Source organism: Sapajus apella, unplaced genomic scaffold, assembly GCF_009761245.1.
Source record: "Sapajus apella isolate SASKATOON/1434 unplaced genomic scaffold, GSC_monkey_1.0 scaffold47, whole genome shotgun sequence".
NCBI lineage: Eukaryota > Metazoa > Chordata > Mammalia > Primates > Cebidae > Sapajus > Sapajus apella.
This window is the reverse complement of record NW_022436987.1, coordinates 12,525,654-12,551,300: the sequence shown is the minus strand read 5'-3', so window position 1 is coordinate 12,551,300 and position 25,647 is coordinate 12,525,654. Positions and strand designations below refer to the sequence as shown.

Sequence of the window (25,647 nt, the reverse complement as noted above, 5' to 3'; positions counted from 1 at the left end):
CCACCTCCCGCCACCGACTCTCCAGCCCTACGATTCTGTGTAGAAACCACAGATTCAAGAATGCTGTACCTGCCAGGAAACTGTTGCACTGATCCCAAAGCATTCACATTTTCAAACACTCTGGATCCCACTGTTTCCAGGAAAGGAACACCAGACTAGCAGAGGCCTTTTCAGTGAGGAAGCTCAGGCTCTGGCTGAAGGTGGGCTCGGGACACTACCTGAAGCTTCACCCAGGAGATGAGGGCCAGCTCCACCCTTCCCAGTCGCTGCCTGCTGGGGAGGAAGGCTGGACAGGAGACAAGGGCAGAGCCTGGCGGTCCGCCCCTCCCATCTAGGGGGTGGCACACAGAAAGGGTGACTCCAGGCCACAGCTCACTTACAGCCCCAGAATAACCTTGTCTTGAGGGTAGGATGGCTTGTCTGCCCCAAGCTTATTGGATATTCACAGAAGAGAAGAAAGGAGAATACAAACAATCCTGAGCTTCCCAGAAAGCTTTCATACCTCCAGGATGGGAGAGAAAGAGCTGGAAGAGTAAAGCTTCCAGTGCCTCCTCGGACCCACAGGGAAATCGAGACAGAGAAGCGGGTGGGACTAGCTGCCTCCCCCATGAGTAATGACACCTCCCCCAGGAGGCTGTTATGGGGATTTGATTGCATAATGCTACAAAGCAGTTAACACAGTGTCTGGCATATAGTGCGTGCTCACAAAATATTAGCTATTGATTCTTAACCAATCTTAGTCCTAACTAACCTTAACCCTGACCAACCCAACGTCAACCATCCTTCAGTCTAATAACTCAGACTAACCAGCTTCAACATTAAACCAACCCTAAAATTAACCAATCCCACCTCTAATCCAGACCCCTACCTACTCCAGCTGACTGGTCAACCCTAGCAAACCCTGGTAACACCACTTACCTGCCCCCATGGGAATGCTCACTGGTCTGCCCCCTTCAGTGTGGGCTTTGTGGAACTACACTTCAGGCCCAAGAGGCTTCTCAGAGCTCTCTCTCAGGCCGCACCCTCTCCCCTCCCCTCTGCCCCTGGCAGGGGTGAGGGGCGTCTCTGTGCTTCCCGTGCAGCGTGCAAAAGCTCAGTGAGTTCCTGTCCAGTGCAGAGATCCGCGAGGAGCAGTGTGCCCCCCGTGAGCCCACGCCCCAGGGCCCAGCCAGCAAGTACCAGGCAGTGGTGAGTGCCCGGCCTCCCCTTGCTACTCCCAGCATGGCCCTCTAAGGCCGGAAACTCGGCCCCCCTGTGTCGGACTTCTGCCTTTTTTCCCAGGAAGAGGGGCTCCCTTACCTACACAGCTCCCAGCCCAGTGGGTTCACCTCCAAACCACCCCCAGCCCCTCAAGGTTGTGAACCGAAAGCGTCCAGCCCGGGAGGACTGTCGGGGACTCACGGGCCCCCTGCAGAGCCTGGTCCCCAGCACAGATGGCGATGCTGAAAACTGCTGTGTCCAGGTGAGTCCTAGACCCTGCTGCCCCGTGCCTGGCCACCCAGCACCAGCTCCCAGAGGGAGCTCACCTGGAAGGCCTGAGAGCCATATGCTGAGAGTCCTCTGCAGAGGGAACCCTGCCCACTGGTAGAGTCCATAGGAATCCAGAAACCAGGGACAACCAAGTGGGGGGACCCCCAGCCTTAGGCAGGGGTCAACATGAGAAGGCCAGTTTCCCACTTCCTTGCTCGAGAAGCGATCCAGGGCCTGGAATCAGTGTCTTTTGGCTTTCATGGAAGAGGAGAGGCCAGAGACTACTCACAGTGGGAATGAGCTGCTTTTCTGTTCTCTCCTGGGCGGTGGGGCATGGCCAATGAAGATCATGGGAGGCTACTTCACGTGGACCCCAGATGGAATCCCCACACTGTCCAACATCACCATTCGTATCCCCCGAGGTATGGCCCAGTCCACCCCTCCAGCACACCCCTCACCATGTCCCACTGAATAACATGGAGATAAGAAGACAAGGCCACACTTATTGAGTCCCTGTTCTCTGCTCATTCTTGGTGGGTGCCCTGGGTATACTAGAGAAGGGGTGGGCTACATTCTAGAGGCTTCCGTGTGCAAGGTGGGAGTGCAGCACTAAAGACAGGGTAAAACTGCCAGCCTTAATTTCAAACCATCCATTGCAGGCAGTACAGGAAATGCACAGAAAGATTAGATGTGGGTAGCCAAAGAAGATAGTGGAAGAGGTGGGGTTTCTGAGAATGGGCAAGGTCCCAGAGGCCATGAGGCAGGAGGACCTCTGGCAGAGGCAGCCATATGCAAATGGAGGTGGGTTGGAGGTGGCACCTGGGATAGCATTTCTTGGGATCACAAGGAGCTGGGCTCACACTGGGAGAGTGGGCAGGGAGAAGCAAGTGCTTAGGAAGGGCGGTGGGTCAGGAAATCTGAGAGGAGGAAGGACCCGAGGAGCCAGAGGAGGATGTTAATTTCCAGAAAGAAAGGCTTAAAGAGGGAGAGGACTTGTTGGGGATTCTAGGTAGGAGGAAAGAAAACAGGGGCCCCAAGGTTGGGTGCATCTGTCTGTCTGTCTTTCTGGGCGATGGTTGTTCAGACTTCCCCTGGCCCCACTCCCATCTGCCACCCTCCCTCCCTGCAGGTCAACTGACCATGATCGTGGGGCAGGTGGGCTGTGGCAAGTCCTCGCTCCTTCTAGCTGCACTGGGGGAGATGCAGAAGGTCTCGGGGTCTGTCTTCTGGAGCAGGTAATAGATGCATCCTCAGGGCTCGGCAGAGGGGAACTCCTTTCAACCATCCTTCTCAGTTGAGGATGCACACGCTTTTATTGCAATGGCCACTGTGTGTTCAGTGAGGACTCAACAAACACTGCTAATTGTTATTCTCATCATCATCGTTACTATGAGCAGGTTCTTTGCTAAGTCCTTTGCATGCATTATTTCATTTAATTTTTATGGTAACCAGCAAGGTCCATACTGTTCTCAATTCTCATTTATAGAGGAAGGTTAAACTATTTGCCCTAATTCACACAGCTAATAAGTGGCAGAGCTGGAATTGAAACTGAGTTCTGTCTGACTCTAATCCCATGGTTACTCAGCTGCACAGTAGTAATTTCCCAGTGTGGGAAATTGCAGCACCAGCATTGGTTTCCAGCTTGGTCATGAGCTGCACTGACACACACACACCATCAGTGGGTGTTCTGAGGATCCAGATATAACCAATAAATGTTGGTTTCTGGGGAAAGATCACTGTCTTAATTAAAGAGCCAGAACCCCAGGCTGAGTCAATCATGAATCTATTATTTATACCCACCTACTTCCAAGAAGCACTTGAAACTAGTTGATAAAAGATGCGTGTAAAAATCAAAACCACAGTGAGATACCATCTCACGCCAGTTAGAATGACGATCATTAAAAAGTCAGGAAACCGATGCTGGAGAAGATATGGAGAAATAGGAACACTTTTACACAGTTGGTGGGAGTACAAATTAGTTCAACCATTGTAGAAGACAGTGTAGTGATTCCTCAAGGATCTAGAACCAGAAATACCATTTGACCCAGTAATTCCATTACTGGGTATATGCCCAAAGGATTATAAATCATTCTACTATAAAGACACATGCACACATATATTTACTGCAGCACTATTCACAACAGCAAAGACTTGGAACCAACTCAAATCTCCATCAATGATAGACTGGATAAAGAAAATGTGGCACATATACACCATGGAATACTATGCAGCCATAAAAAGGATGAGTTTGTGTCCTTTGTAGGGACATAGATGAAGCTGGAAACCATCGTTCTCAGCAAACTAAAACAGAAACAGAGAACCAAGCACCAAATGTTCTCACTCATAAGTGGGAGTTGAACAATGAGAACATATAGACACAGGGAGGGGAACATCACACACCGGGGCCTGTTGGGGGGTGGAGGGCTAGGGGAGGGACAGCATTAGGAGAAATACCTAATGTAGATGACAGGTTGATGGGTGCCACAAACCACCATGGCATATGTATGCCTATGTAACAAACCTGCATGTTCTGCGCATGTATCCCAGAACTTAAAGCATAATTTAAAAAAAAAAAAAAAAAAAAAAGATGCTGGGCGTGGTGGCTCACGCCTGTAATCATAGCACTTTGGGAGGCCGAGGCGGGCAGATCATGAGGTCAAGAGATTGAGCCCATCCTGGCCAACATGGCGAAACCCCATCTCTACTAAAAGTACAAAAAATTAGCCTGGCGGGGTGGTACGTGCCTGTAGTCCCAGTTACTTGGGAGGCTGAGGCAGGAGAATCGCTTGAAACCAGAACACAGAAGTTGCAGTGAGCTGGGATCGCGCCACTGCACTCAAGCCTGGCGATAGAGACAGACTCTGTCTCCAAAAAATAATAATAGTAATAAAAATAAAATAAAATAAGATTCATGTAAAATAAAACCCTTTAAAAAGGTAAGAAAATAGGAGCTGAGAAATGAAGAGAGTAAAAAGATGTTCAGAAACCCGGGCAGATGACAACGACAGCCAGCTCTGCGCCCTCCCGTAGCCAAGGGAAAAAGGGATCTTTGGTCTTTGTAGCATTTATTTAGGAATACAAGTTGCAGCCAATCAGTGGAAGGGCAAGCTTTCCCTGCCTATCATTTCTAGGAGAAAATTATTCAAGGTGTCAGGTTTTTCATAAGCATGAGTGCAGAACCGAGCAGGGAGAAGGACTTTAGGCCCAATGTCTGAGTATCAGTATGCACCCCCATTTCTTGCATTTCTAAGATGTCCCTGAATCATGTACCCAAAAGGTGACCAATGTCCCTCCTCAGTGGGGCTATGGGCTGGCAGATGAGCCCCTTGGGTTTCCTATCACCTACCATGGGGGACTGTGATGTCTTTGTGGGCAGAGGGGTCTTTGCCTCCTTTGCCATCTTACTTGGGAGATTTCTCAACATATCCTGGCTGGGAAGGTCCAGGTATTAGGTTTGAGATCATTTTGTCTTATTCCGACTGCATCTTCAGCTTTTGGAGGGAGGAGCCCTTTCTGTTGTCTGACTGCATGTCTACAGCAAGAAGACAAGAGTCCCCAGTGCACTGTGAGCTGAAGAAAGTAACCAGTATTTATCGGGCACCTGCTATGGACCGTGCCCTTTGCTAAGTGCATTGTCAACATGATCTCATCAAGCCTCCTACTAAGTTTAGGAGGGGAGTGTTGTTACCCCATTTCACAGAAGCAGAAACGGAGGCTCAGAGAGGTTGGGTGACTTCCTGGTCAGTGTGTGGAGCAGAGACTCTGCCCATGTTCTTTCCCTCAAGCCTGGCCACTGCTGGGCACCCAGGGCCTAATCCTAAGGGGTATTGTCCAAGCTCCATGTAGCGGTCAGGGAGGATCTGGGCACTCCTCCAGGGCAGGGCTTTTCCAGAATGATTGCAGGGCTCAGAGACTGGAGCTGCCCCTGCCTTCCCCTGCTCAGCATGGATGTCAAAACCCACTCTGAACCTGGTCCCTTTGCCCTGCTTTCTTTACCTCCTCCCCCACCCTCTTGCCCTCATGTGGCATCGTGCCAGCCTCAGCACCTCTCCTTGTCCTCTGCAGATGCAGCAGGCATGACTGGCAGGGGCTCAGCTCTGCCCTGCCTTGGGCCCCATCTCTTCTCCAAGCTGTGCCAACCCTAAGAGTCTGACTGCTGCCATCTCTCTCTTTGGAAGCCTCTGCCCCAACCCAGGGAACACAAGGAGCCTCTCCAGAGCAAAGGACCCTAAGCACTTCTATTTTTAAATTTTATTTTGGGTTCTGGGATACATGTGCAGAGTGTGCAGGTCTGTTACATAGGTATACCTGTGCCATGGTGGTTTGCTGCACCTATCAACCCATCATCTAGGTTTTAAGCCCCTCATTCGTTAGGTATTTGTCCTAATGCTCTCCCTCCCCTTGCCCCCAACCCCCGACAGACCCAGTGTATGATGCTTGCCTCCCTATGTCCATGTGTTCTCATTGTTCAACTCCCACTTATGAGTGAGAACATGCGGCATTTGGTTTTCTGTTCCTGCCTAAGCAATTCTTACAGGCCAGACACTTCACCATCACAGTCAGTCTGCACCAAACTCTGTGCAGTAGATATTATTATATCCTCATTTATCAGATAAGGAAACTGAGGTGAAGCAAGTTGCCCAAGGCCACCCAGCTGTTAAATGGCAGAAGTGGGATGTGCACCTGGGTGATCAAGTGCATGGGTTTCCCACCATGTGCTCAAAGAGAAGGGCACAAGAGTATCATGAAGAAAGCGTAGCTAGCCTGACAGTCCAAAGGCCAGCAGCCGCTGTGGCCGTGACTCACACACACCTGCCTCCTCCCAGAGCCATCGCGTGGGTCCTCACAACTCTGTCCTCATCAACACTTACTCTCCAACAGGCAGCCCAGGTCCCAGCTCCCGGCTCTGTTCGAGGCTCGCAGAGGAGCAGTAGCGAAAAGGGTCTCGTTTCTTCAGGATCCTTTTTTGCTTTCCTGCCCGATCCAGCTTCCCTGTCAAGCATAGTGAAGTACATTTGTTAGCTTGCAGCCAACCCTGGGAAGTCATGAGAATTTGCGCCCAACTCAACTCATGCTCCAGTGTCCACAGTGACTTATTCACTCACCCAGTTGAGAGTCTAGTGTGTGCTAGACCATGTGACAGCAACAGGAGTGCCAAGGTGACTAAGACATGGCCCTGCTTTTAAGGGAGGTGAGAGGAGTCCTGGGCCTTAGAAGAGCACAGAGGAACCACAATTGACACTACAGTCAAGGAGAGGGGGCTCACTGTGGATGTGGTATTTGAGGATGAGTGTGGTTTCATCAGGTAGAAAAGGCAGGGGTGGGAGAGGGAGGTGTTCCAGGCAGGGGTGACGGTGTGGGCAAAGGCTTGCTGATATTAAAGAACATGGTTCTGTGCGCCTGCAGTACTGGTTGCATGGGGTGCATTATGACAGACGGGACTGAAGAAGTCAACTTGTACTAGGTCTGAGAGGTGAGATTTAGCCCAAAGGCTGCAAAAGAACCATGTTTGTGGTAAAGGATGATGGACTGGGGAAACAGAGTAAGAGACAGACAGAAAGACGGTAGGAATGGAGGCATTAGCAAACAATCAAAATACAGCGTCAGGTGTGCATGAATACTATTTGCTCATTTCAAATATTGATGGAGAAGAGAAGTAGCTAAATAGTGGGTTAGGAAAAAGCTTGGGCAAATGCATGTGGAAATGAGACAGATGTCAAGGTGCATTGTAATGGCAGCCTCTTAAAGGCCTTAAGGTGTTCCTGGTTCACTCATTTCACAAATGAATTCATTTAGCAAAAGCACTATGGATATAGTACCTACCTATGGGAGGTAAGATGTAGCCCAAATGCTGCAAAAGAATCGTGCTTGTGACAAATGATGGATTAGGGAGAGAGAAAAAGAGACAGACCGACAAACTATAGGAAGGAAGGCCAGTCTAGAGCTCCTTATAGTGGCTAGGAGGAGGAGGAGGAGTCCAGGCAGATATGACTCAGTTGGCTTCATCTGCTGTTTGTCTCTCAGAATCTGGACATGTACACTGCTCTGGCTGGCCCACCTACCCTGAGCATTGAGTTAAGTGTGGGGGCTGTGTGTTGAGTGTCCCCCTCCATTATTGGTAGGAGCTCCATAGCTCTGATATTGGGCCCCAGGTCTGCAGGGAGAAAATGTGCTTGCAAAGAGAGCTAAAAGCAAAACAGCCTTTGACCTGGCAAGCCCTCTCAAGTCTGCGTGTCTACAGCCAGAGGTGAGGGTGATGCCAGGCTGCTCAGATGCTTTTCAGCCATACCCAGGCCATGACCTGGTGACCAGGCAGCCAGAAAGAGTTCCAGGAGGCACAGGGCAGGAAGCTGGGGGATTAGGAGGCGCAGAATGGGGAATGCTCTGGGGAGGTGGGTGCTTTGTTGGTACCATTGTTTGTTTATTCCTCCAGTGACCGCAGCAGCAGTATGGCTGCACTCACAGGCTCTGGAGCCAAGCTGCCTGGGTTCACGTTTGGTCTTTGTGCTTTGGAAAATTTCATAACCTTTCTCTACCAGTTTCCCTTATTACCCGTGAGATTGATGTGAGGATTAACCTAGCATGTAGTAAATATCCTATAAATATTATTATCCAACAGCATACTACTTCTTTGCCAGGAACAAAATTCCCCTATGGCTCTTTAAATGTACTCCAGCCTGTCTCCTGGGAAAGATTCCTGAGAGCTCCCCTGGGGACCATATTTTATTTGTCTCACTGTATCCATAGTGCTTTCAGCTAAACGAATTCATTTGCTAAATGAATGAACCAGAAGCAACTTTAGACCTTCAAGAGGCTGCCGTTATAATGCATCTTGACATCTCTCTCTTTTCCACATGCTTTGTCAGAGCTGTTTCCTCACCCAGTATTTCTTCTCCATCAATATTTGGAATGAGCAAATACTGTGAGTGCATACTTCACATGGTATTATGATTATTTGCCAATGCGTCTGTCTCCTCCATGACTGTGAGCTCCTTGAGGGATTATTCCGTGTTGTACCCCAGGTGCCCTGTAGAGATGTGTATTTTGTGAACTATTCTGTGTAGGCTGCAAAGGAAAAGGCCTGGCACTGCCTTTGGGGAGCTCACTCTCCCAGAGTGGACAGAGGAGTGCAGACAGAGCCACAGGGCGAGTGTGAAGCGTCCATCTGCCGAGGTCCTGCCGATGCAGCCCTGAGCTGGTCCCTCGCGTCAGCAGCCTGGCTCCTGGTCTCAGAGGGAACTGTGTGGTTCCCAAGCATTTGCTTTAGGAAGAATCACCTGCCCCTCCCTGGCTCTCTGCTTTAAGAAACTGTCAACCTGGGAATTTGCAAACTGTCTCTTTAATCTTTAAGAGGTAAATGTTTTGGTAAAAAGTCAGTATTAGCAGATACACTCTGGTGAAATTCTTTTCCTGGAAATACAGAATAGGGCTATTCATATCCAGAGTAGAATGACTTTAAATGCCCCCAGGGGGTCAGCAGAAACCAAGGCCCTGAGGGTAGGATCAGTGTGGGGAAGAGGCTTCCCTACGGGGAGCTGCACATCCAGTCTCACTGGAGCTCCCTGCTGTAACGCTGTTGCCTGTGCTGGTTAGGGTGGATGCTGCCTGCCCAGGGCCCTGATTCCCCAGGAAGAAAGAAACAGGCTTCGCTCAGGACGGCCCTGGTCCCATCTGCCTTTACAATTCCTGGAGGCTTTAGGAAGCTGGAAGTCAGGGGCTCAAGTGTACCTGGGTTTCCTGGAGGAGGCAGGTGTGGCAAGACAGCTGACAGACAGCAGAAGGGATGCTGTGTGGAAGTCACCAGCCAGGCGTGGGACCCAGATGACCCTGGCTGTCCCTGGCTGAAGTCCTCATGCTACCACTTGCTAGCTCTGTGACCTTAAGCAGGTTGCTTCACCTCTCTGAGATAGTTTCCTTGTCTGGACAATGAGTAAAACCCTACCTTTCCTCTCTCAGAAATTTGGCATTGGGACCCAGTGACATCAATTGGAAAGGACGCTGTGGGTGAAAGGTAACCTTGCAGGACAGCAACAAGCCTGTCTGGGCAGGAGGAATGGGTTGTGGAGCTCTGTATATCCTAGCTCACTCTTCGCGCCTCAGTTTCCACTTCGCTTTTTATTTATTGCCAGGGTCTTAAATGAGTGTTGGGGGTATTCGATTCTCCCTCTGCCTGTACTTTTGGGGCCAAGCACTGAGCTGAAAAAACAATTCCTCCTAGTTCTCCAAGCCTACAACCTGCCCTCTACTGTGAGCTGTAATACATTCTCCCAATGTCACTGTGAGGTTTGCACCTTCACCCCCGTTTTATAGGCCAGGAAACAGAGGCTCCTCCAAGTAAAGTGGCTTGCCTCAGATTTCACAGCCAGTGAGTGGAAAAGCCTCTGGGATTCAAACATCAGAGCCCATATTTTTCCTGCTTCTCCTCATGCCGATTATCATATGTTGCCTCTTTAGCCTACAGTTCCCTCCCTCCACCTCCACCGTCTTATCCTTCCCACTCTTCAAGGTTTAGTTCAGCTATGACTTCCATGAGGCTCTACTCATTTTCTCAGGTTTCTTCCTCCTCCAAATTTCTTTTAAAAATTATGCTCTTTTCTCTGATTCTGATAGAATGCACACACATTACATTAGAAAAGACACACAAGCATATAGAAGATAAAAAACACCTAATATTCCATCACCCAGGAGCTTCCAGTTTTTCCTTCACGCATTTGCATAGCATTTGTGTATACTTTTCCCCAAAAGTTCTCTGATACTTTGCCCTACTTTTCTTTTGGCCCTCATAACCTCCTGACTTCTGTACCTGTCTGATTTCCCCTACCAGGGTGTGAGCCCCTGGAGGGCAGCCTCTGCGCCCTGATTCAGGTTGCCACACATACGCCAGGTCCTAGAGGGCTGGAGGGAAGGACGTGGGGTTGGGGAACGGGGAGGCTCAGGCTTTCAGCTGTGTGCTTCGTCTGCAGAGTTCAGGCAGAGGAGGAATCGAATGCCCCCCAGCACTCTTGTAAGGACCCCAGCAATGAGTGAGAGAAGTGCCTGCCAGACATACCATTCTTTATTTCTCAGCTTCAAACAGATACAAAGCTTTGGGGAGGCTCATTGGAAGAGGCTGGGGGCTACACTGGAAAGAGAACTTGGCTTCACACCCCAGCTTCCCCTCTTCCTAGCTCTGTCACATTTGTAAACTCTTAGTCTCAGTTTCCTCATCTGTAAAATGGGGATAGGGTTTGTAGGGTTGCAAAGATGAGATGATGAGTTGTTTGCAAACAACTTCTCACAGTGCACAGGGAAGGACAGCTATGAGAGCCAGTCCCTCCCTTCCTTCTCAAAAGATTAATATATATGTTACCAACCTCCATTCATTATATAGCTCTGTCATGTGCTAAGCACCATGGGGGCTGTTCTTCCTGCCTTAAAATCCCACTGGGGATGAAAGAATTACACAGGAGCTGATTAGAGAGGAAGGTAGTCCATTATGAGGGCTAATTGAGCGTGCAGACAATGTTGCAAACTGAGTTAGGGCTGGGAGAGCTTATTGTGTGCTGGGGTCCTCTGAGATTCCACAGATGCATTAAACAACCACCTCCGCTACTCTGGAAGTAGTCACATCAGGAAGACTCCAGAGATAAGCTTATCTGGGATGTGGCCGCAGAGCTGGAATTTGTAAGCTTTGGGTTTTTATGTCTCATGTTACCAGCTTGTCTGTAAATTGTGAATTATGGCAATCTCATGGTGAGGGAATGTGATGTTTGATTGGGTTAAGAGAATGAAATGAGACCACAAAGATGAGAGAACAGGAAAAGAGCGGACTGGGGACTACATATCCATCAGAATCTCCATTCAGTCCTGCCCCTCAGCAGGAGGGGGACTTCATCAGGCTCATTTCCATCCTTGATTTCGTCCATGCTGGTTCTCTGGACAAGGGGCATATATCAGAGCTATGGCATGGAAAATTACAGGGGAGGTAATGTAGCATGAACTTTGGAATCAGAGCTATTTTCCCCACTCCTTGCTAGCTGAGTGACTTTGGGCAAGTTACTTAGCCTTTCTCAGAGCCTCACTTTCTTCATCTGTAAAGTGAGGGCAATCAAAATAAACCTCCTTCATATGGTTATTTTGAACTTTAAAAGAGACAATACCAGCTGGGTGCGGTGGCTCACTGCTGTAATCCCAGTGTTTTGGGAGGCCAGAGCTGGAGGATCGCTTGAGCCCAGGAGTTCAAGACCAGCCTGGGCAACATACGGAGACCCCTGTCTCTACAAAAAAAAATACAAAACTTAGGCATGGTGGCACATGCCTGTAATCCCAGCTATTCAAGGGGCTAAGGCAGAAGGATCGCTTGAGCCCAGGAGGTGGAGGTTGCAGTGAGCTGAGATCACACCACTGTACTCCAGCCTGGGCAATGGGTCTTAAAAAAAAAAAAAAAAAAGAAAGAAAGAAAAGAAAATACTACTATGGTGGTGCTTATAAAAGTTCAATAAATTTTAGTTGTTTTTAGCATTATTAAAGTAAGAGCTGTACGATCTGTATTTTCCAAATGTCCATGTCAGAAGTATACATTTCATCGGCAAGGGGCTGCTTCTGGAAGGTTGGGAGGTGTCCTGGGGAGAGGATACAGCGCTGGCAAAATTGGCACCACAATTCAGGTCACCTCACTCAGTGTTGTTGTTTTTTTTAAGTTACCATAATCCATAGTATGAAAGGCATTTGACATCACAGTCCACTATATTTATGCATTTATAAATGAGAAAAAAAAATCACAAAAAATACAGTACCCCATGCAGTAGACACTGATTTCATCTATTGTTTTTTTTTTTTTTTTTTTCCTCTAATGCACTTGCAGCCTACTGATTTCAGACCCAATGATTGGGTCCCTAACCACGGTTTGGAAAACACTATAAGAAATGATTGTGTCCTTTCACTTTCCCTCTCTGAGATTGCGTTTTCCAGCTATGAAATGCTTTTGATGCTCAGCCAGCTTCACTGCTGCTCTGAGTCAATGCCAGGAATGCTTGACTTAGCACATGTTATTTGGAGGGTGCCCATCCAGGTGTTGTGGGAGGGACAGAGACTGAGAAGAGTGCTTTCAGACCCCACAGAGGCCATTTGGAAACCCTGGGAAGGGGTGGGAGGGTGGGAGGGGTAGGGATTGCCTCTCCCCTAAGACCCAGCATGATGGAAGGTCAATGGGGTGGGGACTAACTGGTGTTGGTCTTTCCCATTTGTGCCCCAGCAGCCTTCCTGACAGCGAGACAGGAGAGGACCCCAGGTACAGCCTTGGGACTGGGTGAGAAGTGGGTCCCAACAAAGGGAAGGGGCAGGGTGGGGGCAGGGGGCTTGTGGATGGGGAATGCTGAGTATAGATTTAGTGGTGTACAGCTTACGTACTTTCAGAGACATAAGACTAAGGCCCGCATTCTCAATGAGCAAAATTTGGTTCTTGAGGGCAGAAAACACTTAGACGTTGCAATGCTTTGTGGCTGTCCAAAGTACCAAACAGATATCAGTGTATCTGTGGTGCTAAAAGTTCATGGTAGATGGAGTCAGAAAATAGATTAGCGGTTGCCAGGGGCTGGTGGGAGAAAGAGGGAAGGGAGAGTGACTGCTATCGTGTATGGGATTTCTTTTAGGGAAGATAAAATGTTTTGGAATTACATAGTGGTGATAGTTGTACAACCTTGTCAACGTACTTTTAGTTTCAGAGGTTTCCTAAACCTCTGAAATGTTTTTATTTTTAAGTGACAGGAAAGGCCGGGCACGATGGCTAACGCCTGTAATCCCACCACTCTGGGAGGCCGAGGCGGGCGGATCACCTGAGGTCGGGAGTTCGAGACCAGCCTGACCAACATGGAGAAACCCCGTCTCTACTAAAAACACAAAAAATAATTAGCCGGGTGTGGTGGCAAATGCCTGTAATCCCAGCTGCTCGGGAGGCTGAGGCAGGAAAATCACTTGAACCCAGGAGGCGGAGGTTGCATTGAGCCAAGATCGTGTCATTACACTGCAACCTGGGTAACAAGAGGGAAACTCCATCTCAAAAAAAAAAAAGTGACAGGAGAGACAGAAAAAATATATCTAAAAAGGCTCTAGGGCTGGTAATGGAAAAGAAAGTTCAGAAACATGACTGCAAGAAAAGGAGATGGGTATCCCTCAGGCCAGACAGAAAATTCAGTCTTGTTGCTTTGTGTTCAATGAGCAAATCTAAAAAGCCAAGTGAAATTGATTAATGAGACTCTGAATCCCTCAAAACCTTCCCTCCCCTCACCTCTCCTAAGAACATTTGAGACACCTTAGGGGTGGTATGAAGTCAAGATGGGGAAGGTTGGCTCAGCTTTGTAAATAAGTTTAAGCCTCCGGCCTTCACTCTGCAACAGCAAAGAGGCTTCACTTTGCTACATTTTCTCTGCCCTTTCTCCCTCCTCGTCCCCAAGTGTCAGTATGTGATGACAGGCTCATCTTCTGTAACGGTAGTGACCGTATTTCTTGAGCCAAAAATCAGACCTCATGGCATGTGACAAGTTCACGTGTGTGGATGAGAACAGAGTGACAGAATATTTGACACGGGAGTAGCTTGGGCAGTCCAGGGCATGTGGCACTGCACCTGACATCTTCCCTGGCAGATCCCCCATATTCCGTGGTTGTCTTCTGATAGGGCCACATGGGGCTGCAGATCATGCCTGGAGCCCTTTGCAGCTCCACGGCTGTGAGTTCCCACCCCCAGAGTGCAGGCGCTGGCGTCATCCTGCCCGGCCTGGCCTGACTCTGTCCAGAGCGCTCCCTGCCCCAGCTGTTTGTGCAGCCATATCAGCCTCGACCTCAGCCTGTTCATTCCAACCCGAATGCAGAGGCTGGGTCTGGAGAAGCCACATATTGGGCTTCATACTCCCTGACCTGGCAAGTTTCCCCCGAGAGCCTGCACCAGAGGTACCTCTCCCCATTCGTACTCTTAACTGGGCCCTTCAGGGCCCTCCCCAACACACCCACGTGGTCAGGAAGCAGAGGCTTCCCCAAGATGGACCTCCCCTACTCTCCACACCTCTCTCTGCAGCATGTGTGGCTGTAGACTGGGTCCCGGGGATTGTAAAGGCATGCTCACGTTCGGTTTGAGGGAGTTCAGAATCTTCCTGGAGGTCATGGTTCACCCCCATGAGAGCTCAATGTGCCTTTCCTCCTCTGCTGCAGCCCAGAGCGGGAGACAGCGACCGACTCGGATATCAGGTACCACGTCCAGTGAACATTGCCCTCCAAGGTCAGCTCCCTCCAAGGCGCTTTCAGGCCTGAGGGAGCCACGTCACCCTGGAGGGCAGCCCCCAGGGCCCAGTCCCAGTGTAGGGGGAGGCCAGGAGGGTTCCGGGCTCCACCAGGTAGATTAGGAGCTGCCCCTGCTTCTATGCATCCACTTACTCCCTTCACGCAAGATCATTTTATCTGAAAGTCTCTTTTTTTTTTTCTTTTCATCTTCTTAAAAACCACATTACAGCCAGGCACGGTGGCTCATGCCTGTAATCCCAGCACTTTGGGAGGTCGAGGTGGGCGGATCACCTGAGGTCAAGAGTTCAAGACCAACCTGGCAAACATGGCAAAACCCCATTTCTACTAAAAATGCAAAATTTAGCCAGGCATGGTAGTGCGTGCCTTGTAATCCCTGCTACTCAGCAGGCTGAGGCAAGAGAATCACTTGAACCCAGTAGGGGGAGGTTGCAGTGAGCCTCTCATGCCACTGTACTCCAGCCTAGGTGACAGAGCAAGACTCCGTCTCAAAAAAAAAGGAAAAAAAAAAATCACACAAAAGGTGGCTTCCTTGCCTCTGCTGAAAAAAAAAAAAAAAGTTATTTCATTTGGAGAATTACCTGCTGACTTCAAAGTCCAGTGGTTTGAGGGCTACCCAAAGAGGGAGGAAGAAAAGAGTTGAGTGTTCTCTTGGTTTGGTCACACTTTGGGGCACCTCCCTGACTAAGGAACAACAGACTGCAGGACTGGGGCAGGCTGGGTGTAGGGCCGGGAGGGAATGAGGTTCTGCTGCCCCAGTCAGCTGAGACCGGACCTCTCAAACCTGCCTGGGGGAAGGCGAGGCCACACTAAACAACTGCACCTCCCTGTTGGCACTGCCCCCACCCCCTTGCCCCAGTCAGAGCCATCAGCTTGACAACTGCCTCTGAGAAGAAGCCCCTGAGAATGCCTCCTGCACCCCCTACTCCCTCCCTGCCTTTTCCAGGAAGAGAGGCCCGGTGGCCTATGCCTCTCAGAAACCATGGCTGCTGAATGCCACTGTGGAGGAGAACATCATCTTTGAGGGTCCCTTCAACAAACAACGGTAAAAACCTGTCGGAGGGAGGTGGGATGGGGGAGGGGAGAAACTGTCTCTGGCCAGCCTACCCAAGTTCCGGGGCCCCCTCCATAGATCACCCACGCACAGGCACTTCTCTGCACTCCAGCCTCTCCATATGGTGCACCTGGAGAGGGGCCAGGTGTGCCTGAGCTTTGGGCGGTCCAGCTCCCAGAGGGGAGAGGGCAGGAGCGGAGGAAAGGGAGAGAGTCCTGCTGCCTTTTCTCTAGCTGGTGCGAGGGCTGGCCAGCTCTCTGCGAGTCTCCATTCGTGTGGCCCCTGCACTGTTTTCCCTGCAATGATAATAGTTAGGGCTAGCATTGATTGAGCTCTTACCACATACCAGGCACAGTGCCGAGCTCTTTGTACATGGAATTCCCTCTCATGCTTACAACAACCTCAGCAGGTAGGTGCTATTATTATTCCCACTCTGCAGTTGAAGAACCAAGTCTCAGAAAGGTTAAATAACTTGCCAGAGGCCATCCAGCCAGTAAGCGACCAAGATGGGTCTCACATCCAAAGCTGCCTAACACCTAAGTATATGCTTGTCACCAGGATACTCTGATGCCTCCATGAACTCTGGCTGGCACCTGCCCAGGCTAAGGGCTGGCCGGGGAAGTATGAGAGGAACAGGCTGGGTAAATATTTGCCCAGCCATCATCATTACCGCCTAAACCAACCAGCAGTGATTTTCCCTACCAGTGCCCCACGCATGGGCTCCAGCCACAGCTTTTCCCACTGCACACTGATCGCGAGCGCCCTTTCATCACTGACTCTGCATATTTGCTCCCATCCGACTCCATCCTTCAAGTATTTAACCTGCCCCAACGCTGTGTGAAGTGCTGACCTCAGCTCTTTGCAAGCTCACATGGTGTTTGCTTGCACCCAAGCGGGAGGCCCATTAAAGCCATTGCTCACCCTGGGCACAGCTCCCCAGAGACTAATGACCCTCTGTAAATGACCAGGCTGACCAGCTGCATTCCCTGCCTCTACCCATGCCAGGTACAAGATGGTCATTGAAGCCTGCTCTCTGCAGCCAGACATCGACATCCTGCCCCATGGAGACCAGACCCAGATTGGGGAACGGGTTAGTAGCAGCCTCTGAGGGGTTTTCTCAAAGCCAGGACCCCCAACCTACCATGCCCTGAGACCCTACTCGGGGAGAGTGGGTAACTAGGAAATAGCAGATGGTGAAGGCTGAAGAGTTGCCTACAGTAAGGTCAAACGTGATGTCCTTAATGAAGTCCTTTGACAGGTTTTCAGTCCTGCTCGGTGGGCAAGGTCAGCTTAGCGCCCTCCCAGGCTGGGGATCTTCTCCATTTGTGCCCGAGGTATATACTGAGAGCCTACACAACACTGTGCTCAGCCCGGGTTAAATTGTTCCTGTTCGTCCTCTGATGGGGTCCCCTCCACAAGCTTGGACAAATAGGATCCTCTTATGACTGTCCTCCTTGAGTGTGATTTAAATCCCTACTGCCTCTGTCTTGGTTTGTACTGGTCAGATGGTCCCTAGCACCTGCACAGTGAATCTTTAAAGACTTGGGGATCATGCTGCCCTCTTCCGAATTCGGTAAACATGTGCAAGTTCCTTCTCTCTGCAAGGCGAGAAGTGGGTAAGCAAGTGGACAGAGCCGGGCCTCTGTCCCAAAGAGCTCACAGTCCAGTAAGGGCCAGAACAGTGTCCCCTGAATGGCTGAGGGCATGATCTGTTCCTCCTCTTTGGTGACAGGGCATCAACCTGTCTGGTGGTCAGCGCCAGCGAATCAGTGTGGCCCGAGCCCTCTACCAGCACGCCAACGTCGTCTTCTTGGTGAGTGCCCCAGCTGGCAGTTCCCTTGGGGGTCCTGGTCTCTGGCTGCTGCCCAGGATTAACTGCCCACCCATACCTCCCCCACCACCCCCACCACCCCCACCTCCCCCACCACCCCCACCTCCCCCACCACCCCCACCATCATCCAACAATCTTCCTCTCCAGGAGTAAACCTCTCCTGCCAAAGATATTGCCTAATCATCCTAGTGACAGGGAAACTGAGGCAGGCAAGGATAGCACAAGTGACCCATTGTAGACTTCAGACTGATCTCTGCAGTAGCCAATGAGGAGAGGCAAGTTGTAGTTAACCGGCTGCTTCTCTGGGACAGCCCAACTATAAGAATGGCTGATACACGGGATGTGTGCTGCCACTTCCCATCTTATGCCCAGGACAGACATTGCTAATTGTTCACAGAATTATTTTCCTTGGAACTTAACTTGGACTCAGAATCCTTCTCAACACAACACTTCAGGTAACCACTGGCCATCCAACATGAGACAACACTTTTTCTCGATCCTTGCGCTACTTCGTGTCAAGCTGTTGTGTCAGGTGTCTTGACTGACACTGAAGAATTCTAAGGCCCAGTCTTTGGCCTCAAAGATTTAGAATCTGATTAGGCAGACAGAGCTCACCCAGGGAGGGCCTGGAGGAGAGCCTCCAAGGGAGAGTCAATTAAACAGAAGGAAAGAGGGAGGCCATTTGCACAGGGGGTTGGAAGAAGAAAGCTCAAATCTCTCATTCCAGCTTTATGCTCTCCCCTCTCCCCACAACACATACATGAGTACGCCTTTACTTAGGACACTTCACAATGGGAAGATTCGTAGTCTCTGTTACCATCTGACACGTGCATAGCATTCTACAAAGCATTGGCATATTCACAATCTTTCATGAGATTTAAACAACTCTGTTAGAGAAAAGTGAGGTAAACGTTTATCCTAGCAAACGTTTAATGAAGCATCTACTCTGTGCCAGGCATGGGCACAAGAAGTCTCAGTTCTTGGGAGTGCCATAGTCAGGAATGGACAAACAACCATTAGATCTGGCTTTGCGCCGGTGTCATGGGAATAGAGAGGAAGGAAGGGTAGGTGTGGGGGTCAGGATGGGAAGCAGGAGGAACTGTTGCTTAGGTGAGTGAAGGATGGATAGGAGTTCACCAGGCAGACAAAAGGCAGAACAGCGCTCCAGGCAGAGGAACAGCTCGGGAGAGAGCCTAGACCACAGTCCTCCTAGGAACCTGGAATGCAGAGTGCTGAGAAAGCACAGCTGCGATGTGAGTCTCGAGGGGAAAGTGAGAGTTATAAAGCACCTGGAACACCAGCCCAGGGGGTTTGACTTTAGAGATGATTAGGAGCCGCTGACGGTCCAGAAGTCAGTCAGTGAAGTGATTGGATCCGTTTGAGAGTGATATCTGACAACTGCCCCATTTTAAGATGAGGTAACCAAGGCCCAGAGAGTTTGGGTGAGTTGTCCAAAGCCACACACTAGCTTCAGTCCCTAGACGAGAGTTGAAAGAACTGTAATGGGTTTTATACTCATTGTCACCCCTCCCTGCCATACCTGTCCCTACCTTCTCTTCTCCCCTCTGCCCAGGATGACCCCTTCTCAGCTCTGGATATCCATCTGAGTGACCACTTGATGCAGGCTGGCATCCTTGAGCTGCTCCGGGATGACAAGAGGACAGTGGTCTTAGTGACCCACAAGCTACAGTACCTGCCCCATGCAGACTGGGTGAGGGGAACAAGGGGTTCAGGCTATAGGGGGCAGGTCTGGGGAGGCTGTCAGGCATCTTGGCAGTAACCAATCAGTTGTCTTGGTAGTGATTGCTGAGGGCCACAAAGCATAAGAGATCAGCACTAGATGGCTTCATGCATGCTGGGCATCTCAGGGAGACCCTATACAGGCCAGGGACTTGGTATCACCTAGACCCACAGACATTCCCCATCCTGGCCGGGGGCGCCCATGGTACACTCAAGGTTGGCACCAAGAAGTCTCAGGAATAATCAGGTGCTCCCTTCTCACCTTCTGATCCCTGCCCTTTTGATGATCCGTCCCCCGGCCATAGGGAGTGCCCATTTGGATGGAGAAGCCGTCTTCCCACTCTATGACCTTCCCAGGGTAGATGAATGCAGGTTGGGATCATACGGGAAATATGGAACAAAACAATAGCGGTAGTAATTGAAACTTCAGGCTGGGCACAGTGGCTCACGCCTGTAATTTGGGTGGCCAAGGCAAGAGGATCACTTGAGCCCAGGGTTTAAGGCTGCAGTGAGCTATGATCACGCCATCGCACTCCACTCCAGCCCAGGCGGCAGGGCAAGACCCTGTCTCAGAAAATTTGAAAAAGAAAAGAAAAGAAAAGAAAAGAAAAGAAATTTCATTATTATCAATAGAATGCAATGTTGTGAAACCCCTCATTAACTAAATTCCCATACTCTTCAGTAGGTAGAAAATAATTACTTTTTGATTTATTAGAAAGCACTTAATTTTTAAGATGGAGATCATGTGACTTTTGAACCCTAGGTCATGCCTACTCTTACATAAATTTTCCTCTGAACAACAGCCAAAACTGAGGCCCTCTCTGAGCTTCAGGCCCATGCCAAATGGCTCTGCTCATCTCCCCCAAAATAAATCTTCCTTCCATGTATGATGAGAACCTCCTCCAGTATAAAAAAGACCCGAAAAAGATCTAGATTTAAATATATGTGTATATATAAACAGATACGGAAGGTTTGTTTCTGAGTTTCTGTAGTGAACCTGGCAATGCCTTATAGCTCAGGACAGTCCTGAGGAACACAGAAGTGCTGGGTTCTCTGAGGTGTGAGTGACCATGACTCTTGGGCCCCTCAAACCTCAGCATAGGGAGGGAGGGGGTGAGGGCAGCAGGGGCGGGTGTCTGAATTAATGGCAGGTCTACGTGATGGTGTCATCGAGTGTTCCAAATAAAAAGTTTTATTGAGCCGGGCATGGTAGCTCATGCCTGTAATTCCAGCACCTTGGGAGGCCAAGGCAGGCAGATCTCTTAGGCCCAGGAGTTTGAGACCAGCTTAGGGAAGCATGCTGAAACCCTGTCTCTACAAAAAAAAAAAAAAAAAAAAAAAAAATTTAGCCAAGTGTGGTGGTGTGCACCTGTGGTCCCAGCTACTCAGGAGGCTGAGGCAGGAGGATGGCTTGAGCCAGTAAGCAGAGGCTGCAGTGAGCTGAGATGGTGCCATTGCACTCCAGCCTGGGCAACAGAGTGAGACTCCGTCTAAAAACAAAGATTTATTGATCCCAAAGAGGCCTGGACACACACACTTAGACCAACAGGTGCTTTACTAAGCCCTGATGGAGCTTACCAGACCCGCCATTAAGAGGAGCTAAGGGTAGTGTAAATGAGCCCACTTCGTGTATGACAGCCACTGCCACAGATGGAGTCCTTATCCAGCCAGCTTGGGCAGGATGCACTAATTTGCTCTGCAAACCCAGCCACAGAATTACCCCTTAGATGCACTGAACTCTTAAGTCCTAGGAGTATATTGGTGGGAGTAGGTTATCAATACCAGCCCACTTGCAGTGGATGAGCTGAAGGCCATTTGTAGTGAGGAGAGGGATGTATCCACCTCCATCTCAGACTCCACAATCGAAGGATGTGACCACCATTCCTCCCTAGCCAGCCCCAAATTAGGTTTGTTTATGCCTTTCCAGATCATTGCCATGAAGGATGGCACCATCCAGAGGGAGGGTACCCTCAAGGACTTCCAGAGATCTGAGTGCCAGCTCTTTGAGCACTGGAAGACCCTCATGAATCGTCAGGACCAAGAGCTGGAGAAGGTGGGTCTATCCAGGGGTGGCCAGGCAGACGCCCCTTCATGCGAAGGTTCTGCTGGAACCTGAACTCATAAAGGCCTTCCTGTCCTCACTGCCCCAGGAAGCCCTCTAAGGGACAGATGTGGGAGCTGGGCATGAACTTGCTCCTACCAGAGGAGAGCCAGTAGCTGTGCCAGGTGCCCAGGGCAGAATCAGGTGGGCACCTTCCCCTTATCCCGAGATAGTCAGATACTATTTAGTCGCAAAGTTTCAGAAAATCCACTCAAACTGGCTAAGCAAAGAAAACAAGAGGGAGTTAAGGATTTATCGACCCATGAAACCAAAAAGGCCAAGTGTGTCTCAGCTTTAAGTGTGCTGGGTCCAGGTAGTCAGTGTCATCAGAAATCTGTTTCTCCCATTTCTTGGCTCCCCTCCCCTCACATTGGCTCCATTGGCCTCATCCATGAGGCCGCCAGCGCTCTCAGGTTTACCTTCTCCCAGCTCAACAACTCTGCCAGAAAAAAGTGCCTCTTTCACAACAGTTCAGCAGAAGTTCCAGGGCTGAGTTTCATGGGTCCACTTTGGTCATGTGCCCACCCCTGAACTGTGGCCAGGAATGTGGAGTGTGAGGATTGGCCTGTCCTGGGTCATGTACCCACTTTTGGAGTCAGACCCCCCTGAATCACAGAGACTAAAAATAGGGGAAGAGTGTTTCCCCACAGGGATATGGGGGTGCTATTATCTGATGAAGGGGAAGGACTAAATCCTGGGAAGATGAAAGTGTGTCTGGCCCTCAGTTAGGGACAACCTAGAAACCTAACATTGGTCATCACCAGGGTAGTTACCCCTTAACTTCCCCCTCCCCTCACCAACCATGTACCCTGAAGACATTGGCCAGGCCACATCTGTCTTATAGGAGACTGTCACAGAGAGAAAAGCCACAGAGCCACCCCAGGGCCTACCTCGTGCCATGTCCTCGAGGGATGGCCTTCTGCAGGATGAAGAAGAGGAGGAAGGTACAGGTGATGGGACTGGGAGTGAAATGATGGCCTGAGGTCTGATCAGCCACAGAGACGCTAAGGTTTGGGTTTCTGGGTGTGGTGCAGTAGTGTGCCTTTGATTAAATGCCTTCCCTCTGTGTGCCTCAGTTGTCCCCTGAGTGGGGATAAAATGCTCCCTGGTTCACCCTCAGAGGGATGGAAATGTGTAGCCACAGGGTGGGTTCTTGCGGCCTGCAGAGGAGGCAGCTGAGAGTGAGGAGGATGACAACCTGTCGTCCATGCTGCACCAGCGGGCGGAGATCCCGTGGCGAGCCTGCGCCAAGTACCTGTCCTCCGCCGGCATCCTGCTCCTGTCGCTGCTGGTCTTCTCACAGCTGCTCAAGCACATGGTCCTGGTGGGCATCGACTACTGGCTGGCCAAGTGGACCGACAGCGCCCTGACCCTGACCCCTGTGGCCAGGAACTGCTCCCTCAGCCAGGTGTGACCGGCAGCCCCGTGGCAGAGGCTGGGGTTGGGGGTGGGGGAAGAGCTGAGCCCATGGGCACCCTGGAACCCCAACTCACTCTCTGCCTGTGAAGGAGTGTGCTCTCGACCAGACTGTCTACGCCATGGTGTTCACGGTGCTCTGTAGCCTGGGCATCGTGCTGTGCCTCGTCACGTCTGTCACCGTGGAGTGGACAGGGCTGAAGGTGGCCAAGAGGCTGCACCGCAGCCTGCTGAACCGGATCATCCTGGCCCCCATGAGGTACCTCTCTCCCCTGGCCAGGCTGGGACTGTGAGCAAGTCACTGTTCTCTGAGCCTCAGTCTTCCTATCTATAAAATGGGGATATACAACCTCTGTCACAGGCTTGTGGGGGTGACTCCAGGAGACTCCTGGAGTGTGCCCTCCTTGTGCAAGAAGCAGGGAGAAACTGGCATTTACACAGCCAGACACCATGCTAGGCATTGTATGTGGTTAGCTCATCTAATTGTCACCATGGTCCTTCAAAGTGAGAGCACCTGCAAGTCTGGGTAAAGATTGATTTCTCCTCCCTAGGCAGGTGCCCTTTGCCCATCCCCCTCCAGGAGTTCAGCTCCCTGCCCTCCCCTTCGTCTCTCTCCCTCAGCCAGCCTCAGGGTTTGACACTGAGGGAACAGGTAGCTGTTCTATTAATAATTTCCTGTAATGGGATGGATAAAAATCTCAAAGGCCTTTGATGTCAAAGAGGTTTAAAGTTGTCACTGCCCAACTGGTTGGCCAACTTGGTTTAAAAACACAACAGGCAAACGGGTTATCTGGACCCTCGCGGATGCTAGACCTCGCCATCTAACCGCACTTTTGCTCTCCAGCCTCATGAGCTTTCTGTGGCCCATAGATATGGCCTCCAAGCTTAAAAACCCTCTATTTGCTGCCCCTGCTCTGTAGTTCTGAAATTCCCTGGTTGGGGCTGGGCTGACTCTGGGTCAGCCAGCCGACAGGCTGTCCCCAGGGCCCTGTTCCCCTTGGCAGGTTGTCCCTTTGGAGAGGACTCTGTGTCCCAGGAGGACAGCTGCTGAGTCAGGCCGAGCCCGCAGTTGAGAAGGGCAGCAGTGGTCAGACGGGCTTGAGAGTCTGAGAGGCTAACGAGAGGCCAGCGACCCTTTGGGCAGTTGCAGGAATTCTTGGGGACACAGGCCAGATGTCTACAGATTGGCAGAGGATGCCCAACCCATGAATGACTCTAGAGACACTTACGAGAAATAAGTAACTACTTAATTCAGTAAACAGGAAATAAATCAATGGACGAATGAGTAACTCTTCCTCTGGCTGCCTCTTAGGTTTTTTGAGACCACGCCCCTTGGGAGCATCCTGAACAGATTTTCATCCGACTGTAACACCATCGACCAGGTACAGAGGACTGTGCCACATTTTCCCCAGTCCAGAGACACCTTGGGCTCCTTGGGGCTTCTCCTGTCTGAGGCTGGGTTCCCCAAATCAGGTGATCACGGCCCTCTGGGAGGAAGCAGTGTTTCCGATCAGATTATAATGCTGCCTCAGGGCTGGGGCCTCACCGTAGGAGTCTTATAATAAGGCTTAGGGAAACCAGATCACTTTAGATTCCACCCAAGATCCCACTGGCTCTCTCTAGTAAAGTTCTAGCACATTCTGAACCAATGTAGTTAATTGCATGGAGAATATTCATTTTGATTTGGCCTGTGTTGTTTACCACCGTACTAGATGGTAAGAAAACAAAGTCTTGATTCCTGTCTCGGAGTTTACCTTGTAGCTGGAGAGAGAAGATGTGTGCCTATAATAAAGTGAGAGCGAGGCCAGACTCAGTGGCTCACTCCTATAACCCCAGCACTTTGGGAGGCCGAGGCAGGCAGATCACTTGAGGCCAGTTGTTCAAGACCAGCCTGGCCAACATGATGAAACTCCTTCTCTACTAAAAATACAAAAATCATCTGTACTGCCCTAGCAGAGGAAAAGAAAAAAAAAATACAAAAATCAGCCAGGTGTGGTGTCAGGTGCCTGTAATCCCAGCTACTTGGGAAGCCGAGGCAGGAGAATCATTTGAACCCAGGAGGCAGAGGCTGCAGTGAGCCAAGATTATGCTGCTGCACTCTAGTCTGGGGGACAGTGAGACTCTGCCTCAAAAAAATAAAGGGTCAAAAAATAAAGCAAAAGCAAAACATGGCTGCGGGTTGCACTCTTAACAGTCAATACCAAGCTCACCTCACTCTCTCCTCCTCACCTCCCTCAGCACATCCCATCCACGCTGGAGTGCCTGAGCCGCTCCACCCTGCTCTGTGTCTCCGCCCTGGCCGTCATCTCCTATGTCACACCTGTGTTCCTTGTGGCCCTCTTGCCCCTGGCTATTGTGTGCTACTTTATCCAGAAGTACTTCCGGGTGGCGTCCAGGTGATGGCCTCAGGGGTGATGGGTGGGAGGTGCTTTGCAATGTGCAGTTTGGTATACTTACTAGACACATCATTATAAAAGTAGCAGGGTCGTGTTCCCTCCAAAAGATCAAAACAAAAAACAGAAATGAAGGAAATAGAAATATCCACATTTCATTCCACCACCCTAATATAATAGTCTGCACACATCCACACACAGACACACACACACTGAGATTGACATCTGAATTATTTCCTTGGGAGATATGGTCAGGATTGGAATTGTTAGGTCATGATAAATGTACATTTTATGCCCTTCATTCATTTTGCCAACATGCTTCCCAGGAGGGTTGCGTGATTCCAGTGGTCAGGCTAATTGCCAATGCATGAAA

At 50.3% G+C, this 25,647-nt stretch overlaps 1 protein-coding gene and 2 long non-coding RNA genes across 15 annotated transcripts in view; 1 reads left to right on the top strand and 2 right to left on the bottom strand.

Annotated features, from left to right (window-relative positions):
- ABCC8 (ATP binding cassette subfamily C member 8) overlaps positions 1-25,647 on the top strand; it is an 83,800-nt gene that overhangs the window by 47,029 nt on the left and 11,124 nt on the right. For 5 of the 13 annotated variants that reach the window (XR_004257608.1, XM_032240860.1, XM_032240859.1 and 2 more), the window contains 16 exons: positions 1,051-1,188; positions 1,282-1,462; positions 1,817-1,892; positions 2,600-2,705; positions 12,704-12,739; positions 14,653-14,688; positions 15,686-15,784; positions 16,799-16,883; positions 17,526-17,606; positions 19,198-19,335; positions 21,292-21,417; positions 22,310-22,409; positions 22,632-22,873; positions 22,974-23,140; positions 24,194-24,263; positions 25,120-25,277. Coding sequence is in view for 12 of the 13 variants with exons in the window: in XM_032240860.1 (XP_032096751.1) it covers positions 1,051-1,188; positions 1,282-1,462; positions 1,817-1,892; positions 2,600-2,705; positions 12,704-12,739; positions 14,653-14,688; positions 15,686-15,784; positions 16,799-16,883; positions 17,526-17,606; positions 19,198-19,335; positions 21,292-21,417; positions 22,310-22,409; positions 22,632-22,873; positions 22,974-23,140; positions 24,194-24,263; positions 25,120-25,277 (1,839 nt within the window). In the remaining variant the exon portion in view is untranslated. The remainder of the gene's footprint in view (positions 1-1,050; positions 1,189-1,281; positions 1,463-1,816; positions 1,893-2,599; positions 2,706-12,703; positions 12,740-14,652; positions 14,689-15,685; positions 15,785-16,798; positions 16,884-17,525; positions 17,607-19,197; positions 19,336-21,291; positions 21,418-22,309; positions 22,410-22,631; positions 22,874-22,973; positions 23,141-24,193; positions 24,264-25,119; positions 25,278-25,647) is intronic. The other 8 variants (XM_032240863.1, XM_032240870.1, XM_032240869.1 and 5 more) reach the window with 4 other exon arrangements.
- LOC116525181 lies at positions 4,752-5,983 on the bottom strand. Its single transcript, XR_004257610.1, has 3 exons — positions 5,883-5,983; positions 5,517-5,527; positions 4,752-4,763 (listed from the first exon to the last, which is right to left on the bottom strand). It is a non-coding gene; the product is annotated as an uncharacterized LOC116525181 (long non-coding RNA).
- On the bottom strand, positions 8,275-19,186 carry LOC116525182. Its single transcript, XR_004257611.1, has 3 exons — positions 19,175-19,186; positions 12,455-12,459; positions 8,275-8,359 (listed from the first exon to the last, which is right to left on the bottom strand). It is a non-coding gene; the product is annotated as an uncharacterized LOC116525182 (long non-coding RNA).